Here is a 21,037-nt window from a genome sequence, read left to right as displayed (position 1 = left end):
TGGTTTGGACACAATGTTGAACCTGGGAAATGAAATTTCAGATTTGCCCTTGAGATAAAAAAAAAGATTTGATAATAAAAGTGAAAAAATCAGCGAAGTCTAATATCTAGTCTTTGAAATTTTCCTTCTTTTGTTTTGTTTATATGAGTCTCTGTTTGATCCAGGAGTCTCGTCTGACAGATACTTATAAAAATAATGACATAGACACAGATAAAAACAATGACAATAAAGATATATCCTTTACAATCATAAAATTCTAGTGCTTGAATCAGAGAATAAAACAGAGCTATGAATTAAAAAGAGTATTCAGCAGGAAGCAGATGTCTTCTTATGTGCTGGTAAGGACTTAGTTTTTCCTCACACACAATTATTCTCCCCTCTTTACTATTACTAGCTCTCAATTGTGCTTCAAAATTTCTAAGCCTTTTGTTGAAAAGCAAAATTCAACTGAGTAAATATGAAGATGTAACTGATTTATTAGGCAATTGATTAATCGGGCAGCTTCCCATCCCATCCAGCAGCTAAAAGGGTGCTCTGAGGGGCTACAAGGTGGAAGGTTTTTACAGGAAGGATGCTGAAAGGGATCTGTTAGAAAAAGAAAAGAAAGGATTGTTTTTAGGCCTTCTTTTGGGGGAGGGTGAAGGTTTTGTCATGCAGATGGCTCCTCTTCCTCTGGAGGATGGAGAGCTCCCATGGGACATACTACCTCTCTAGTGTCAACCGGAAAATTTCTACTGATTGATTAAGATTACATTTCTGGGGAAAGGTGACACTGCATTTGGGTGAGATGTTAAGTCTAGGTTTGGTATCATGGGCTTTTAGCACAACTGACACCATTTTGAGTCTGCGGCTTTCATTTTAACACTTTCAACAACTATTCTCAACTAGATGCCCTAGGGTAGGCCCTCGGTTTAAGAAAAGCTTACAGTGCCTCCTAGAGGCTAAAACCTTAAGAAAGGAATATATCTGTTATGAAACCAAACTGGAGTTCGCTCACCCAGTGGGTAGCAAATCCAATCTACTGACAGGGGATTGTGGTGAAAGAAAGTGCAGCATTTATTTGCGGCATGGAAGCCAAGGAGGATGGGCAGCTCATGCTTAAAACCCGAAACTCCCTGACGGCTTTCAGGGAAGGGTTTTTCAAGGCAAAATTTGGAGCAAAGTGGAAAAGCTGTGGCCTTTCTTCTGACTGGCTGATGGTGAGGTAGCAGGGAGATGTTTCAGGAATCTTAATCATCAGCCTTCTGAGTCCAGCCAGCCTGGGGTCTGGCTGCTAGTGGTCAGCATGCAGTCACCACCCTCCACGTGGGTGGGGGCCTCAGTTTGTGCAGAATAACTCATGGATTTGTGTCAGATTTTTGCGTATATCCCTTGATGAGAGACTAGGACTCTGTTTTATTGCTGAACTATTGCTTCTTGACTGCTTTCCCTTTGTTTCTGTGTTCCCTCACTTCCCTACTTAACAACTGCTTCAGTATTTTTGGAACTCAGGAAAGGCCTAGCAGATTACAGCCTTTTTTTTTTTAATAAAAAAGAAATCATATTTATACTTCAATTAAAAAAAATAGAAACTAGGGACTTGGAGGGGCTTTTGTACCCAGAGTGGTCCTGCAGGGTCCTGCTCGGTCTCACTTCTCACTCAGCAAATATCCGCAGCTCAGCCCGGCTGTCTTTCTAGGAAGGCACCTGTGAATTAATGTGACGCTATAGAAGTACCTACAAGGATGGAGAGTACCGCAGGTAGGACCGTGGGTCCCCACAGTGCCTTTTTATGAAAATAAATTATTTTACACAATAGAATTTCATGTAGTGATATAAAAATAATCCATTTAATTCTTACTTATGAACTTATAAAAATGAGCCCTCCAATGTGATTCAGCCAGTTTAGCCATATATTTAAGTATGTCTACGACCTAAGAAAATGCAAAAATGAATTAGAATTGTACCCTGCCAAGGGCTTCTGATATAGTGGGGGAGACAAATATCTCTGTAAATGGAATAAAGGCTTAGAGGATGGCAGAGTAAAAGAAAGCCATAAATACTACATGAACATCAAGGCTGTAACAATTACTTCCGGACTGTATTACAGGAGACCGCTCAGTGGATGACAGCCTATGATATGCCTTCTGTTGAAGTGACAACACTGGATAGTAGCAAAGTGAGAATGGGTGATCTTTGAAAGGTGCTTGTTTATTTTATTTGGGGATTGGGGGGTAATTAGGTTTACTTACTTATTATTAATGTATTTATTTTAGAAAAGGTGCTGGGATTGAACCCAGGACCTTGTGCATGCCAAGCATGTGCTCTTCCACTTGAGCTATACCCTCCCCGCTTGTTCATTTTAAATACGAGGAACAGGGAAGACGAGCAAGTATGTGGACAGGGCCACCCATCACACACACACACACACACACACACACACACACACACACACACACACACACAAGTGTGCTAAAGAACACGGGGTATCTCTGTCACTTAGTCTGGGCACAATCTGTAACCTTAAACAACTACTAACACCATTCAGGTCCAAAGAAAATGCTTATCCACGTACCAAAACGGTTGTCCTTGAAACTGCATTTGCATATCTGAAACTTTGTGGATTGTGCTGTTGCTGACATAGAAGGCCAACTCTTATTTGGAATTTGGGTGAATTTTAGGGAAGAGAAAACAAAAATTAATTATCCAACCTAACTGTTCCTCTCAGATGTCACGGATGCAATGGATTCTTTCATAATGAAAGTGTTTCCCAGGAGTCCTGAGGATCCATTATTTAAATTCTCTGTGTTCTTGTCTGTGGTTCTGAAGGATGCTCATAAGTCAGCACAGTATTCACAGCAGTGGCTCGTGTTGCTGGGACGCTCTGCTGTATTAAGCATTATTACTTTTAAATTATATATATTTACTCTAAACTGAACCTACCTGAAGAGTGATATTTGCTTTAACAGTTAGAAGGGCATTGAAACTAGAGTTTTAAATGGCTTAATTTGTATTAAAAGTCTGTAACTTTAAAATAAATTTTAAATAAAATTTCAGTTTTAAGTATATTTAAAAATCTGTTTATTACTATTGTTATTTGTATCTTGTTTTTGGCTTTAGTAGATTATTTTAAAGGAAAAATAAGTTTTTGAAGACATATGAAAATAATTTTAGCTTGTGCCCTTGTCTCAGACTCTATATACAATAATGATTCTCTGTAGAATGATTTGGATGTCAAAGCGATGGAGAATGAGGGCCTGTATATTTCACTGAAGTAAGAAGTGAACTAATCTGCAGACACGGAAGCTCAGAAGGACAGTTCAAGAATGTTGCAAATGTTTAGTGAAGAGACTGTGAGAGATAGTGCAGACAAATAAGTAAAGATGACTGAGAAATCACTAATTATTACAGAGCCCCCTGTGAGTATTAAAGAATTGAATTAAAAGGGAGAAAAAGGATAGAGGTAGCCTGGCTGAGTCTGATAAAGAAAGGATGGGACACTCAGAACCACCAATCCCCATATTCCACGTGGAACTTTGGGGTGACATTGTATTTAACTTAGAATGATTGTTACCCAGGACCACTGGGTAAAGAATTTTTTCCATCATACTCTATTGTCTTGGAGAGGTCCTCTCATATACATCCTTAAATGCCAGCTCTAATTAAGTGCATCAGCCCCAAATGCTTTAATCAAAGAGCTGAAGTCTTTTAAGGAAAGAAGCCTATCTGAATGCCTGTAAAATAGACTGGAGATAACACAGTTAGAAATAAACAACTGTCCTGGGTTTTCTGATAGCTTGTGAAACGAGAGTAATGCTGTAAATCAAATTCTCTGACTTGCCTTATATCAACTCACATGGCCCACCTCAAGCCATCTCAGTCCATCACTATTTCAAACAATGTGGGAGAAAGTAGCTCCTTCTAGCTTGTTGAAGATCAGACAGCCTCATTCCCTCTGGAATCCTGACTCTAGAGGATAAAAATTCCAAACTTCAGAAAACTTCCCTTTGCAAAATGGAAAAAAAAAAAAAAGAAAGAAAGAAAAGAAAAAGGGAAAAAAGGGAAGAAAAAAGAAGAGATAAGGAAAGATGAAAATGAAAAGAATCTGAGATGCCCATAGGAACAAAACACTTCCCGGATTCTGTATTCTCTGTGTTGTTTGCCCTCACAGAATATGCTCAGGCTGAGCCCCTGAGTCTTTTAGGCTACAATGTCACAGGAGGTTTGTGTTCAGCTCCTCCCTGCAGACTCAGGCACTGTGTCACTCAGAGCACAGAAGTACTCTGCTGAGTCGCTCCAATGGGCTGACGTTTTCTTCAGGTGGAAGGAGCTTTCATTCCTCCTAAATTCAGCCTCAAAACCTTTGATGCCTGAAACAAGGCCATTTCCAGACGTGTACTTCAGGAGAAGCTGGAGTCCTTGGTTGGGGTACTGCACGTACCAGAAGAGAGTCGGTTGATAAGAGGATGAGTAGTTGCACCTCAGCTCCAGACGGGCTCCTTCAGGGACAGTGATGCCGTGCCTGTCAGGCTGGGTCACTGACTGAGCTGCGGCTCCTCCTGAAACATCAATGCTGTATCAATGAACTCAGCTAAAACAGAAAGTCTCTATTCAAAGTCAGGACAGAACAATGTTCCATGTGTGGACAAGGGACTAAAATGGTATAGTACTCACCCAGGAACAGGAGCACCTCCAGCATCAAGGTGAACACCAAGATCATGGTGGAGCAGTGAAGAGGCAGTGAACTCCTTTCTGGCAGATTCTCCACAAACAAAAGTCTGATGACTGGTGGACTCGAACCCAAGTTGCTCTGAGTTTGAGAAATGACAGGGGATTTAGATTTCCTCTTCTTATGGACTCTACAGTGAGTGTTAGGAAGAGAGGCCGACTTAACAGTACTCCCTGCCCCTGGAGTCTAAAACGCTTTACCCGTCACTGTGCAAGAAATGTTGTTAGAACATCTCTTTAAACTGTAGGGAAGGAAGCTTTTTATGAGCTTGTTCTGATCTTTTTCAGAAAAGCCATTTCCAATTTAGGCAGCAGCACCCTCCAGGGGCCAAACAGAGAGTTAAGGAGAAGTTCACAATGTTTGTGACCTTCCCCATCTCCTCCCTGCCCTTCTGTGGTTGAATTCCAAAGCATTATGGTTATGTACAGAAGAGAATATATGTTTTTTAGGCCCTGAAACCCATTCAATTGGGCTTTTTAAAACAGCACAGAATTTTGAATAAAAATTGAATACAAAATAATTTTTAGAATGAGAAATAAAATTACAACTAATTACATTTTTCAATTTCCAGATTTAACTAGAAGCCAAAAGGAAATAACCCAATATTTTTCAACTGCTAAAAGAGAAGAGCCATCAATCCAGAGTGATGTACATATAAAATTACCCTGCAGGAATAAAGGGAAAATTGAGACATTGTCAGATGAAGGAAAACTAAGAACATTTGTCACCAGTAGACCTATCCTAAAAGGATGCTTAAAGGACGTTCTCTAAACAGAAAAAAAGTGATAAAGGAAGGAATCTTGAAACAACGGGAAAGGAAGAAAGAACATAATCAGCAAAAATATGGGTAAATTCAGTAGAGTTTTCTCTTCCTCTTGAGTTTTCTAAATTATGTTTGATTGATCAAATCAAAATCATAACCCTATCTAATGAGGTTCTAAACACACATGGGGGAAATACTAAAGAAATTTATGTTATGAATAGGGGAGAATAAGTGGGTCTAAAGGGAAGCGGTGTTTTTATGTTTCATTCAAATTGGTGAAATGATATTACTAAGAGAATATTATGTATATATAATGGAATAACTAGAGCAACCATTTTTTAAACAATATAATAAGACGCATCTAAAACACCAGAGATAAATTGAAATATAACTCTAAAAAATGTCAAATAACTCGCAGGATGTCAGAAGAAAAAATCTCAGGGAACAAAAAACAGTGGGAACAAAAAAAAATCAAATAAAATGGAAGATTAAGCCCTAAAATATCAATGACATTAAATGCAAATTATCTACATACACAAACTAGAGATGGATCTGTATACATCAATAAAATAACAAGTTAGACAAAAAGTGCATTTAAAAATGTGACCCAACTACAGCTGAATACAAGAAACTCATTTCAAATAAGACACAGTCATCTTGAAAGGAAAAGGATGGGAAAAGATAGATCATGCAACCACTAATCAAAGGAAAGCAGTAATGGCTATATTATATCAGGTAAAGTAGATAGATTTCTGAAAGAAGGAAATGACCAGAGACAGAGAGGAGCATTATATACTGATGAGAAGATAAATTACCAAGAAGACATAACAATGCTAAATGTGTATGCACCAGCTAACGGAGCTGAAAATAAGCTCAAAAATATTGATAGAACTAAAAAGAAAAACAGACAAATCTAGAGAGAGTTATAGTTGGACACTCCCATACCCCGCTCTCCACAACTGGTGGAGCAAATCCCCGGAAAATCAGCAAGGGTATCACCACCAAGCATGGTCCATTTTGAGTTAATCTTTATTATGCATATTTAAGAGATTTTTTTAAAAGAGGAAATGCCATTATCTGTGCCTTAAGCTTTTCCTGCTTGCTGTGATCAAGTAACAAGCTCAAAGCAACACTTCCCATAGAAGAGTGAAAAATCCTTTTATCCATTGAGCCTGAAAATTTCCCTCTCATACTGATTATAATTTCTCTACCTACAAAGTAAAGTTAAAAATATAGCACCCAAACCAAACCCTTCTCAACTCATCAGCCTCTGGAATCCTCTGTCGTGAATTACAGGGCAATGTTTTCTAGTATAGATTTGGAAAATGGTTACATCTATCTTACAGTCAAAGATAACTTTAATCTTTTCTGATGTTCACAGCATTAAACTTTAAAATTCTCCGAGAAAAATGCCTATCCATCTGTAAGTCATCAAACTGAACCAAAAGTGAGATTTTCCTTCCTTGTCTGTAACTTCTTTACTATAATTGAGCATGTGTTTCTTAAAGAAGAGAATATTCTCTACAAATTGTCCCAAGAATGAAAATCCCCTCATCTTGTTACTACTTTTTGCTGAAATTACATGATTCCATCTAACTTTTATTCACAGTCACCATCCCAAGGTCAAATTGCTCATTTCCCCCAAGATGAAGTGACTCTCCTTCCCACTGGCCCCAGGGCAGAGCCCTGACTGTGTGCTCATAGGAGGATTCTGAAAGGGCCAATGTTACAACTGGGGATAAAACTGTCTAACAGTTTTCTTAAGGATAGAGAATTCAGGAGCTTACAAGTGCCCTTGATTGAAGTAATTCACTCTTTGGAACCAGAATCAGAAAATTAGAAAAACAAGCACATTGGGTTTTTCTGTCTTAGGGTTTAAGATTCCCAGTAGTAGGAAGTATCCACCCCAAGCCCAGGTCACTAGACATGAAAGAAAAAAATATACAAGGAGTCAGAGCAAGTCATGGGAATGGTAAAGGTAAAGGACAAAAGAGAGTTTCACTCCATCTGACTGGATCACGGACAACATCTAGTGTGTGGAGAGCATCTACTGTACAAAGGCCACGTCCTTTGTGCCCCAGACATGAGGATGGAAAGGAAAAGTATTAGGGCTCAAAGAGAACTAAGTTAGCTGTGAGTTTGTTTCAGCCTGTACCACTGCCTGCCGCTCCATCCACTACCATCCTTAGCTTTACAGGGCTCCTATCTCTAGCCACAGGAAGTAAATATTTAAGGCTGAAATTCTAAGATAAAAGCTCTAGAAGTGAAAACAGAAAAGCAACAATCCAGCGGGGGATGTCATCACCAGCTGAAATCTAGAAGAATCGGCATGCGCCAATAGAAGAATTCCAAGTCCACAAGAAAATGAGTTATATACCTTCCTACAGACTCAAGTAATAAATGACTGTCAATGCCAGTAAGAGGGAGATCATCTAAATTGCAAACCCGGAAATAGTGGCATATGAGGAAAATCTGTACCAACAGGAAGGGGAATGATGGCACATACAAACAGAAGGCATGTTCTCATGGTGATGAGACATGGCCAGACGCAAGAATAACTGATCCATAATTATCTAGCAGCATGCAAAGGGTAGAAGCTCTGTATGTGTTGATGGTATGTATCAATTAATTAATTCTTCTTTGATCCACAAATATTTAATGTGCAACCACTCTGTGCCACGGACTGTGTAATATGCAGTGCAAACCTGCTTCCTGGCCCTATGGCGCTCGCAGTGATAGGCACAACAGGAATTTTTAAGTCTATACGTAAGTATTGATATCAGTGTAGGTATGTGAAAACATATTAATTGCAAAAAACATTAATTGCAACAGTCCCTTTTGTCTTGGATTTTGGAGAGAGATTTCAATACATGAGAACACGTGAAGAGAGACCACAAACAAACATGTTTGGAGATGCTTGCAAAACATACACGAAGCCCTTTTTTTTGTTTTCCTTAGCCTATTATCCATAGTGACGATACATGAGAAAACTGATGATTCACTGAGGAGTCAGAGAGAATAGGAGTGAAGCTGTCGTGGTGTATCTTTTTCAATCTTCCTCAAGCTAAGTTAGGGAAGATTCAAAAGATTGGCTCAAAGAGTTTGAAACGAGTCCCTGGAGTCCGAAGAACCATTAAGGCAGATACGTAAATAAACTGTGATATATTCACGCAACAATGAGAATAAACCAACTAAACTGCACAAAACTTGTATGAATCTTAGAAACATAATACTGAGAAGAAACTGTATCAAGAAAAAAATCCAAACTATATTATCCTATTTGTACAGTGTTCAAAAATGGACAAAGCCAATCTATCCATGGGATTGTGGTTTCCCTGGAAGGATGGCAGTGACCAGGAGGAGACACACGGGGGCTTCCCGAGAACAAGGCTACAAACAAGACAGAGAGGCAGAGTCAGTCTGCCTCTGGGAGGTCCTAAATCTTCCAACGAAGCTTCCTAAAGCCCCTTTCTCAACAGCAGCACAGACTGGGGTGCAGCAGGGCAAACATCACGGCAGCAGCACAGGCTGCAGCAGGAAGCCATTTAGGCTTGTGATCGTTCAGGTTTTATACCTTTGCTGATCGCGTCCCTAGAGATCCTGCATTAGTTAATTCCCATTTCCAATCAGGTATATCCCGGGTCCATAAATTCTGGGGTTTTTTTAATTTTTAGTTTTTATTGAAGTATAGTCAGTTTACAATGTTGTGTCTATTTTTGGTGTACCGCATAATGCTTCAGTCATTCATGTACCCACATATATTCCTTTTCATATTCTTTGTCACTACAGGTTACTACAAGATGTGGAATACAGTTCCCCCAAATCCTGGTTTATTTGCAAAGAATAATCTAGAAATACCCTGTGTGCCCTGCTAAGGTCATTCTGGATAAGAACTTAGTACAGAATAACCCCGAAAAATTCCTCTTTATCTTTCAAGTATAAATGTAATTACTATGTCCACAAAGACGTCAGCTCAGGTGACCTCAAAGGAGGCACAAAGCAAGTTATGGGCACACAATGCTCTCCTTCCCAATGGCATTTATTTACTTATAGGCAAAATATTCTAAAGATGATAATAGAAGAATTAGAGATATGAGATGATCAAGAAATTTTAAAATAGCTGTTGTGGTGAGACATGTCAGTGATGAAGGAAACAGGATGTGATTTGGGGGATGTTAGGGATCAAGTAGCGATTAGGGACCATGACTTCACACTGGCGCCAGTTTGCGCCACCTTAGGCCACCTTCTCCAAAATGCCTTAGAAGCATCTTCGTGCTTCAGAAGTACAAATAGATTGAAGTAAACATTAAACAAGATGGATAATTGAATATTTTAGGTCCTGTGTTTTTAATTTTTTTGCTGAATGTTGGGAATCCTCTTTTGAGTCTCTCTCACCAATACAGTTTCCTGCGCCACACTCTAGGACACATTTTTCTTGTTTCAATTCTTTCATCTACATCCTTGTAAACTGCTTATATCCATTTTCTTCATTAAAAGTTGTCTCTGGAAGACTTGAGTTACGTTCTTCCAATATGTGTGTTTTACAAAATTTAACTGTTTAACTAGTTAATTTCCTGATGACTTGGCTACATAATTCTGTTGTTTCTCTCTCTCTCTCTATTTCTCTCTCTCTCACTCTCGCACACACACACACTCATGCTTTCTTTTCTGGAAAATTGTCCTGTATTGGGATCATTGTTATTTGTACAGTAGGGGCAGAAAATCCTTATACAAGGAGGACTGTCTTCCTTTTTGGAATTCCAGATGGAGACAAATCCACTAGGGTAACTCCCACCTAATATTATCCAACAGCAGCACAGAGACATTGCTGTTTTAGATGTTATGTGACAGCTATTCTGCACGTATTTGGTGCAAAATTGTCTGAAACTGAGGCCATCTGGAGTCATTAGAAGCTAAAGTGTAAGTAAAGGCCTTCATATAAGTAAATATGCATCAGTATTTGTGCAGTGAACCTAAAAGTCTAACAGTTCAGGTGTATATTTGGCCAAATAGTACTGAATTTAAAAATATGTAATCACCATAAAAAAGTTTAAAAAATACTTTGCCAAATGATCTACTTCAAGATAAAGAAGTGAAACTAAAGATGCTTGAGATGAATGACACTATGTATCAGAGAGAGATTCCCTGAGCTACACAGATCGCATTTCCCTTAGCATGAATTTTCCACTTCTAACCCCCCTTCCCCCAATGGCACAGCCTCTGCCCTCTTCTGTCCACGGTGCGATTCTCAACCAGGTGTTCATAGCTGGGGGATCACGTTGAGACCTGAGGTTTCCGTGGGGCTCCCACAGGCATCCACATCACTGTGGTCGTTCAGAGCACAGAAATACACCGCTGAGTCCCCGAGCTCCAAGGCTGTGATGGTGAGGCTGATGGAACTGGCCGATTTCTGGAAGTTCAAAAAATATCGACCCTCTGTTGTATTTCGCTCATTGTAAGACTCCTGATGAATGAGGAAAAGCATTTCCCCGCTTGCTGCTTGTTTGTACCAGAGTAAATAATAACTGTAACCTTTAGCTTCATATACACAGTCCAAGGTGGCCGCCTCCTCCTCCGGCCTAGAAATTGCTGGCTGGTCTTGAGTTACCTTCTGGGCTTTGACAGATCCTGGAGGGGAAAAAAATTTATATATACATATACATGATTGCATACATACATATATATATATATAGAGAGAGAGAGAGAGAGAGAGAGAGAGAGAGAGAGACTACAGGGTGCAATATTTGAAAGCAAGATTTTTCTAGTGCAAACTTACTATTGATTGCTGTTAGACGTGTGCAGCTGGACAAATGTCAATCAGGAGAGTTGCTTTGATAACATTAAGCACAAAGACAAAGGGAAAAAATACATATATATATATAGAGAGAGAGAGAAAGAATTCGGTTGATTCTCCTGGTGGTACCCAGCAGACTGTATGGAGCAGATGTAGGACTAAGAGTTCTGAATCCACCACCAATCCCACTACTCAGCTCTCCTAGACCCCACCAGAAATAGTGAGCTGCCCTGCGCCCAGCGTGGGAGCCGAGAGGAGCCTGAGACTGCCCGCGGCCATCCTTACCAGCCTTACCAAGGCAGACGGACGCTATGACAACTCTCAGCAGCCCAGGGAACCGCATGTTGGAAGCTCTTCCTCTGAGGGAAATGGGTTGTGTTCTCTCTCAAATTCAGGTCTAAATGCCTGGCCTGTGTCTGACAGGGTGCGTGCCCAGTCACTGAGCTGTGAGATGCTTTGCACCGGAACAGGAAATGAAACTTGCTGGTCTCCGGTTGCCTGTGTCATGGCGTAGCGTGTTGACATGGTTGATTATTCTAACCTACCTCTTTAGACTTATTGTAATTAGATTGACAACAGATATGTCAGAGCTGCAATCTACCTTTTGCCATATGCAGCCAGGGGATCTAAGGTGGACTTAAAGTTACATGACACATAAAATTTATTATGATTATGGTGACTTTTGAGATCAAATGGTCACCCATGATTTTCTATGCTTTTTTTTTTTTGATCTGCAGCCAAAATCTACAATGATTTAAGCTCACAAATTTATTATCTTCCAGGCAGGAAGATAAAACTGTTCACTCTCAATCATCGTAACTTTTCTTCCTACATTCCAAGGCATTGGTTTCTGGGGAGACTTACACCGGATAAAAAGGTCTGTGTCTGCTTAATACTATCAAAGCAACTTTGCTGATTGACAACATTTGTCTGGCTGCACATGTCTAACAGCAGTCAACAGTAAGTCTGCTAGAAAAATCTTGCTTTCAAATATTGCACCCTATAGTCAAAATGAATATAATATCGCCAGACCCTGCATTCTTACTCCCTTATATCAAAATTGTAGCCATTAGAAAATTGCAAATGCCTCTTCAGCCCACTGCGGCAGCTCTGGCGCAAAGGCTCTCACTGAGAGCAGCAGCTCAACAGCTGTAGGTCTCAGCCACATGGAGGTGGGTGTCTGATGTGCTTGGCAGCCATGTGCTGATTTCCGATTGTGATTCAGCTTATGCACCTTTTAATCATCTGTTTCTTTTTGCTTCCATAGGTTAAAATATGAAGGATTTCTAACATCCATTTTACATTCTGAGAAAATACAATGTATTTAAATTCAATCTGGAGAAGACAGGAGGCTTTCCAGCTGAGCACACGCACTTCTGGGGATCAGAGCTTAGGTCCCCTCTAACACTGAAATCCAACCTAACCAATCTGAGAGAAATCCCCCACCTCCTAGGTTTCTAGGACTTAGAACTGAGCTTCGTTCATTTTCCTGAAAACCTCTAAATAAACTCAAAACTACCCATGGGAGAATGTACCTCTTCCTCCCAAGGCCACTCACTGCCGCCCACCTGCGCCTCTGGGTTTGTGCTCAGCTCCCCCTGCAGCCCCTCTCACTGTGTCGCTCAGAGCACAGTAGTACACGGCCGAGTCTGACGTCTGCACGGACGGTTTCTGCAGGTGGAAGGTCCTGTTACTCTTAACAAGAGTGGCCTGAAAACCCTGATGCTCGGGCCTCGGGTTTGCAGTTGAGCCCTTCAGGAGGAGCTGAGGAGCTTTGTTGACATACTGCACATACCAGAAAAGATAGAGATTTGAACCAGCGGTCTGATAGATGCAGTTCAGGAACACAGACGCCTCCTCTGGGAGAGTGACTGGGACTTCAGTCTGGGTCACTGAGTCTCCACTGGTTCCCCCTAAAGGAGAATCACCTTGTTATGTTAGAAATGCACAGGAGGAGAGTTTCCTGCCAGAGAGGAAAACTAAAAGCAAGGATTAACGTTTAAGATGAAATGTTACTTACTGAATAGTAAGAAGATGAGAAGAACAGGGTGAGGGGCAGAAAGCATGTTGGCAGAAGAAAATGATCCTTGCTCCCCGGAATACAGCAAATCTAACAGGTTTAGTCTCCAGCTGGATGGTATAGAAACTTCTCACTCAGAAACCAAGAGCCCCTCTCTGCACAGCAAGTCATGTGTCTTGTGGCCGCAGAGGCAGGCAAGTCAAACCAGCGCCTGAAGGCAAACAGGAACCGCGGCTGAAGGAAGCCCGCCCTCTGGTGGTCCTCCGACAAATTGCACACAGCCAGGTCTGATCTGATCTCCTCCTCCTTACAATAGCTTAAGAAATGATAAAGGGGAATGAGACAGGACTCAAAGCTAAGAACCCTAAATAAAAGTATGCTTGGGGAAATATCCAGTTATTACTTCCAACATTTAGATGTGGCACAGATATCTATAGCTTCCCCAGCAATCCCCGACACAACTTCTAGTGGAATAGTCTGGGGACTCTTCCTTGCATGTGTCTCCGTGGATCCCATGGGTCAGAGAATGGTCCCTCTGCCTAGAAAGTCCTCGCTATTGTTTTCGTCCTTCACCTGAATTAGCTCTGTTCATCCTGCAAGACTCAGTCCACGTGTCGTGGAGGAAACACGACCTCCTGCAGTTCTCAAGTAATCTGTGGTTGGATGATCAGGATCTTCCCTCCATCATGGACTGATGATATATTTGTACAATACAATGAAGATTAATTACTATGAATTCTTTATCACTGATAAAGACAGAGTTCACCTTCCAACGAGAAAACTGGACAAAATGAATTAAACCATTTTTGGACGTTGGACTTCACAGAAAAGCACAGGAAAAAAGGGAAAACAGACGAGGTGAGCTCTGACATCGCGCGCTTTGCTTCGCAGAAGCAGGTTCTAGGCGCCAGTGCAGGAGGGATTCACCAAAAGGAGCCGAGCTGAAGCACTGCTGCATTGAGACAGGCAGTGTCTGGGGATCCTGAAGCACCTGGAATGTGTGGACCAGGGGACCAGGGAGGAGGGGTGTGTACAGAGAGAGAGATAGTGAGGGGGGGTCACTTTGAATCCTGGGCTGAGTGCTAATCTGCAGCACAAGAGAGGACACTCACTGAGCGCAGTAAACGTCCCTGACGGGGGCTCCTCGGGGCTCCCTGGACCACACTTGGGTGACAGCAGCCTTACACATTTAGCCTCAGGAGGGACGGGTGAACTTGCTTAGGTAACTTGGTTCATGAAACATCATCTTTTAGCTTCTTGTCACATCCTTGTTTTAATCCGACTGAGTGTTTTCTTTTAGAAAGTCAGCTTTAGGTGCTTAATAGTATGAGCCAGGCTCTCTCACTCCAGGGGCCTGTGTGTGCCAAGGCTCTGCCTCCCGCTTATTTGGCTCATTAGGGAGTTCAGGAGCCTCAGGGGAAAGCACTGTTTGCTCAGTGTCAGTGAGCTTGTTTGTCTACTTTCCTGTGTAATTAACTGTGCTAGTGAAATAAAAAAAACAGAAGATTTAACAAGAGTCATTTTTCATAGCTTATTTCTCTAGGATTGGATTTACTTTATGCAAAGCATGATTATATGATAGTAAGAAGTCCAAACACTGCTCCCTGCTCACAGAAGCCATTTTAAGGCTTGGGGACGCTGTTGGGGCCGACAGCTGTGACGCCCCCCTGCAGAGGCTCTCAGGGCAGTGCTGTCAATCTAGTAACAAAGGCTGTGACTAAGTCAGTTGAACACAAGAATCATATTCTTCAAAGGATAGATATTCACCTACAAAGACTTCTCACCAGGTAAGAACTTTATTTTAGCTCTTACTCAAATGAGGGTCTTGAGCAGAGTTACCATGCTGACAAGGCTCCCTGGCTCAGCAGATCGCCCAGCTGCTCTCACACTGCTGTGCAAGCTCAGGAATCCCTAAGCGCAAGCGTTCGTTCTTGAAATGTACAGAGTTACCCACGGGGTGTGCTGCTCTGTCAGTAACACATGAAGCAGGACAGGACACGAGGCCTATCTCAAACTGCCTTCAGCTGAGTGAGGAGCCGGTGAGTAAAACAAGTCCTCGCTCCTGCCCACGCTCCCCCTCGTCAGGGCCCGGGCCTGCGGACTGAGGGGCCAGATGGGGAACAGAGAACGGATGCATTTATCACCAGGCGAATAAATCCTGCTCGCGTGCATTACTTGTTTCCAGTGTTCAGATTTACTGTGGTCCTTCCAACTCCCTCTCCTTTTCTTAGGCCTGTTTAGTAAGATGTTTAACCCCTAATGCTCAGTGTCCAAAACCAAGCATGTGAGAGCCCAGAATGTGAGCTGAGAGGGGGGCGTCTTCTCTTAGGCGTCAGACACAAGGCTCGCTAGGTGACGATGGTGACCACATTCTCCAGGATTGTTAAAACTATTAAACTATTCTAACCAATAAAATCTGCATTTTAATAGTTGTGCCTATAAATTATGAAATGACAATAATCCAGTGTCTCAGCTACATGTCCTACAACCAGCAGGAAAACAGATGTCTCCTCTCTCTGCTGTGCCCCACGCTGTGCTCCCAGAAAGTACGGTCCCAAGAGGTGAAGACAGGAGTTGAGCTGCAGAGATGCAGAGAGGACACTCTGCGTGGGCAGGACTTGAGCGGAGATGAGAGACGCACCACATCCTTGCTAATGAGAAGAGGGGCGTTTAGATGCCTCCTGCTTTGAGGATGGCTGACCCTTTCCCCTAGTTTTTTGGAGCCGGTGAAAAAGCTAACCCCATTCCCAAGACAGATGGCATTTAAACTGGATACAGCATGAGAATCTCGTCTTCTCCAATAATCACTTCACCTCAGGGAGAATTAATGCCTCAGTCAGTCATACTTCAGATGTATTGGAAAAATGTTTACATACCCTTTACATAAGAGGAGAGAGAATCCTCCATAACCTAGAGAGGTTTAGCAACTTGAAACTTAGCTGTTAGTGGTATGTCTGTTCCGGCGGAAAAGGCCATTCCTTCGTCGGCTTTTACCTTGACAAGTGGAATTTTGCTGAATGTTTATTTCAACAGTGTGCAAGGCTGAAACCAAATCAGTTTGAAGGCTGCTGTGAACACTGATCAATTCTTAGAGCATTTCCTCTTTGGTCTGTCAGCAAATGTGGAAACTACAGCTTAAATTATCTAGTCAGGGGGATTATCGTGGCCCTGCCTGGGCCCCGAGAAGAGCATTTTATGTTGACCATCAGTCACCTGCTCTTCTCTGTCGGGGCCTGGGGCTTGTCTGGGCAGGGGCTCTGTGAATGGGGACATTGAGCACAGGGCATCTGGACCCGTGGGGTCACCTTCAAACAATGTCCAGATGTCCCTGTCTCTTCAGTGAACCTTGGTTCTCTTCTTGAAAAACACATCAAAGATTATGTTATGTTATGTTATGTTATGTTATAAAAACAGGACATGACTGAAAATCTGATGTAGGTCCTGGAACGACTCTGCTTTTTATGCTAATAATGCTCATCATGGACTGAGCCCCTGCTGTGTCAGATGCAACGCCATGTACCTGTGCTAAAATTGTATTTTATTTATGTAAAACACATGTGTGTGTTTACATACAATTTAATTTTATAATAACTTGAAATATGTAGAGATGTAAATGATTTTCTTTAATTCTTACCCCCATGAGGTCAGTTTTACTATGACCATTTTACACACCAAGAAACTGAGGCACAGATCAGATAAAGAATGCTTCAAAAGTCGTGCTGCAGTGGACATGACGGGATTGGAATCTAGCTAATCTCAACTGTTCATTTTATTAAATGTGATTTCAAGTATATACAAAAGTGTGCAGGACAGAACAGTGAAGCCCAGGGACCTATGGCTCAGTGGTGTCCGTTATGAATTCACGGCCAGCCTTGTATCATGCACCCCCCACCACATTTACTCATGCTGAAGTTTTTAACTCCCAAGAAGCATAATGTTTTGTGTTTGGTTATTTTAGGGAATATCTCTAAGTTTTTATTTTTTTAAAAAAACAGCTATCAGCACACTTTAAATTAATAATAATTCCTTAAAGTCCAGTATCCAACACGTGTTCAAATGTCAATTCCTTGAGTTTCATTAAATCACCTCCACCGAAGGGCCACATACTGTGAATGACTGATAAGCTAATTAAGCCTCTTCTTGTCTACGGGCTCCTCATTCCCATTTATTCCTTGCTCTTATAGTTGAAAAATATCAGTTTGTCCTGGAGAGTTTTCCACACTGTGGACGTGGTTCATTGGATATTTCTGACGCGTTTACTATGTCCCCGTCCTTTGTGCCTCCTGTAATTGGCAGCTGCATGTAGAGAGCGGTGCCTTCCTCCATCGGGTAAACCAGAGACAAAGCTGGTCCCACTTCTTGAGGAAGTTGTTTGATTGAGTTGCGATTTCGAGTCCAGCTCATCTGTCTCTCTCTGCTTGGAAATGCTGAGGATGAAGGAGTCACAGAAGAACGATGGTGTGAGCGCAGGGGCTTCCACCCCACCTCAGAGGAGAGCACAGATCTGACACTGAACTGTTCACTCCCGAGGACATCTGACTCTGATGGAAATTTTACTTTTTATTAAAGAAAAAGACTCTTTTATCATGAAATAAAGTGGCCTGATTTTTAAGGATGACATGTCAAGGGCACTAGGCTGCTGAACCTGAATCATATTGTCTGGAGAAGGTGGGGATGAGGGCACACACAGCAGAGGATGTCGGTGGTGGACAGGATGCACTCAGGGCAGAGAAAAGGCAACTGATACGTGCAGTGAAGTGAAGCAGGATGGCGGTGGGCTGAGCTCATTTGTATCCCACGTAACGTGTACCTGATATCTACTTGCATTCCTTCTTTAAAAGAATACAGTTGTTTGGGTCCAGATTATAAATGTGTCATCTAAGTGATTCAGGAACCAGAAGAGTTCTTTGAGGGAGCAGTAGATTTTTATTTATTTATCTCTATTTCTAATTTTAAGTTGCAGAACTTTGCTGTATTTGATTTAAGTTAAACTCCACCCGAGGACACTGGAAGAACTTTGCAGCAGAGGTACCTTGTGCAAGGGCAGAGGCTCTGAGTTGTGGGGTAAGAGGGTGACTAATTCGGGGGAGCCCCTAAAGAGGAAGAATTGTGAAGAAGCAGCAGGGCTGCAGCTGGTGGCCCCGGTCCGCTGCCCCACCCACAGGGGCTGGAAGAGCCCTCACCTGTCCTGCTGGTGGTGACTATTTCGTATCCCCAGCCCCCTCCCCAGAGGCTCCCTTTGCTGCAGCTTCTGGGTATCCGCCTGTCCGTATTTGATGGGCTGGCAGCCTGACTTGGATTGTCTGCAGTAAAACTCAGCAAGACACACAATCCTGCTCTGAGTTGCATAAACAAGGGACTAGTCTCAAGATCACACATGCGTCCATGAACAATGCACCCGGGGAAGTTTCTTTAACAGGTTGTGAAATGTTTCAGCATCTACCAACTGAACTGCCGATCCGAGTTAGTGACACGTCACAGGAATCCTATGCCGTCTCTGGGCAAGAGGGTGGGCTGAAAGCAGGCATTTCTAGAAAAGATCGTGTAGGTTTCTTTTTCCAGTTTTCCTCCCCAAGTTCCTCTCTGTAGAGCAATCCCAGCTTTCCAAGATTCTTGGCTCTGAGCATCACAGCTGGCAGGATACTGAGGGTGCCTCCAGCACACAGAACAATGGAGAGAGAAAATAGCAGCCACTCCCAGGCCCGCCCACAGCCAGACCCCACCTGCGCCTCTGGGTTTGTGCTCAGCTCCCCCTGCAGCCCCTCTCACTGTGTCGCTCAGAGCACAGTAGTACACGGCCGAGTCTGACGTCTGCACGGACGGTTTCTGCAGGTGGAAGGTCCTGTTACTCTTAACAAGAGTTGCCTGAAAACCTTGATGCTCGGGCCTCGGGTTTGCAGCGGAGCCCTTCAGGAGGAGCTGAGGAGCTTTGTTGACATACTGCACATACCAGAAAAGGTAGGCATCTGAATAAGTGCTCTGGTAAGTGCAGTTCAGGATCAAAAGTGCCTCCTCTGGGAGAGTGACTGGGACTTCAGTCTGGGTCACTGAGTCTCCACTGGTTCCCCCTAAAAGAGAATCACCTTGTTATGTTAGAAATGCACAGAAGGAGGGTTTTCTGCCAGAGAAGTAAACTAAAAGTTAACTATGATTATAAGAATATGAAAAATCATTAACATTTACAGTAAAATGTTACTTACTGTATAATAAGAAGATCAGAAGAATTGGGTGAGTGGCAGAAAGCATGTTGGCAGAGGAAAATTGTCCTTGCTCCCCGGAATACAGCAAATCTAACAGCTCTAGTCTCCAACTGGATGTTATAGAAACTCCTCACTCAGAAAGTGAGAGCCCCTCTCTGCACAGCGAGTCATCTGTCTTGTGGCCTCAGAGGCAGGCAAGTCGAACCAGCGCCTGAAGGCAAACATGAACCACGTCTGAAGGAAGCCCGCCCTCTGGTGGTCCTCCGACAAACTGCACCACAGCAGGTCTGATCTCCTCCTAACAGCTGGAGAGATGATAACGGGGAATCAGCCAGGACCCTAAGAATAGAGCCCTAGACAATGCTTCGGGCAATACTCAATTATTTCAATTATTTTCTACACGGTGCAGGTATCTATAGCTTCCCAAATAATCTCAGGCACAACTTCAAGTGGAATAGTCTGGGGTCTCTTCCTTGCATATTTCTCCACGGTTCCCCATGGTCAGGGAAGTCTCCCTCTGCCTAGGAATTCCTCGGTACTCTGTTCTCATCCTTTACCTGAATTAGTTCTACTCATCTCCCAGGTCCCAATCAACATGTCATGGAGGAAACGGGATCTACTGCAGTTCTCAAATACTCTCTGGTTAAATGATATGGGCTTTGTCCCCCAACATCAAGGAGTGATACATTTGTAAGATACAATAATAATAAATTACTCTGACTTACATTTCACTGACACAGAGCTGAGCTTCCAACGAGAAAACTGGACAAAATCAATGAAACCATTTTTGGACACTGGACTTCACAGAAAAGCACAGAGATAAGGAAAACAGATGAGGTGAGTCGTGACATTGCTCCGCTTTCTCCATGGAAGCAGTTTCTAGGCACCAGTGCAGGAGGGACTTACCAAAAAGAGCCCAGCCATCTCCCTGTGGGATTGACACAGAGTACAGTTTGGGGATCCCGAAGCACCTCGAATGTGTGGACCAGGGGACCAGGGAGGAGGGATGTGTACAGAGAGAGAGATAATTGCAGGGGGGTCATTCTGAATCTCTGGCTGAGTGCTGATCTGCAGCATAAGTAGAGACCACTCACTGAGTTCAGTAAACCTCCCTGACAGGGGCTCCTCGGGGCTCCCTGGACCACACTTGGGTGACAGCAGGCTTACACGTTTCGCCTTAGGAGGGACAGGTGACCTTGCTTACGTAACTTGGTTCATGAAACACCATCTTTTAACTTCTTGTCACATCCTTGTTTTAATCCAACTGAGTATTTTCTTTTAGAAAGTCAGGTTTAGGTGCTTAATAGTATTAGCCAGGCGCCCTTCACTCGAGGGGCGTGTGTGTGCGTGATCAGTCTCCTATTTTTTTGTTTATTAGAGAATTCAGGAAGCTCGAGGGAAAGCACTGGTTACTCATTGCCTGTCAGCATGTTTGTCTAGTTGCCAGTGAAATTATTTATGCTAGAGAAACAAAACCCGCAGAAGATTTAACAGGGTCATCTTCATAGCCTGTTAATTCTCCAAGATTGTGTTTAGTTCATGCAAATTGTGA

The 21,037-nt window shown here is 42.6% G+C and overlaps 3 gene segments (V, D, J or C); all 3 read right to left on the bottom strand.

The window, feature by feature from the left end:
* Window positions 1-3,368: 3,368 nt before the first annotated feature.
* Window positions 3,369-5,149, bottom strand: LOC102503649. The segment is given in 2 exon segments: window positions 3,369-4,538; window positions 4,654-5,149. Coding segments are annotated over 2 exon segments (375 nt in total).
* Window positions 5,150-10,662: 5,513 nt separating this feature from the next.
* LOC102524592 lies at window positions 10,663-11,660 on the bottom strand. The segment is given in 2 exon segments: window positions 10,663-11,099; window positions 11,560-11,660. Coding segments are annotated over 2 exon segments (417 nt in total).
* A 1,140-nt stretch (window positions 11,661-12,800) lies between these two features.
* LOC102524071 lies at window positions 12,801-19,724 on the bottom strand. The segment is given in 3 exon segments: window positions 12,801-12,833; window positions 19,009-19,353; window positions 19,486-19,724. Coding segments are annotated over 3 exon segments (405 nt in total).
* Window positions 19,725-21,037: the final 1,313 nt, after the last annotated feature.

This window comes from Camelus ferus, chromosome 6 (genome assembly GCF_009834535.1).
Source record: "Camelus ferus isolate YT-003-E chromosome 6, BCGSAC_Cfer_1.0, whole genome shotgun sequence".
Classification (NCBI taxonomy): Eukaryota; Metazoa; Chordata; class Mammalia; order Artiodactyla; family Camelidae; genus Camelus; species Camelus ferus.
Note: the sequence above shows the minus strand (reverse complement) of the source record. Positions and strands in the feature narration are given on the sequence as shown.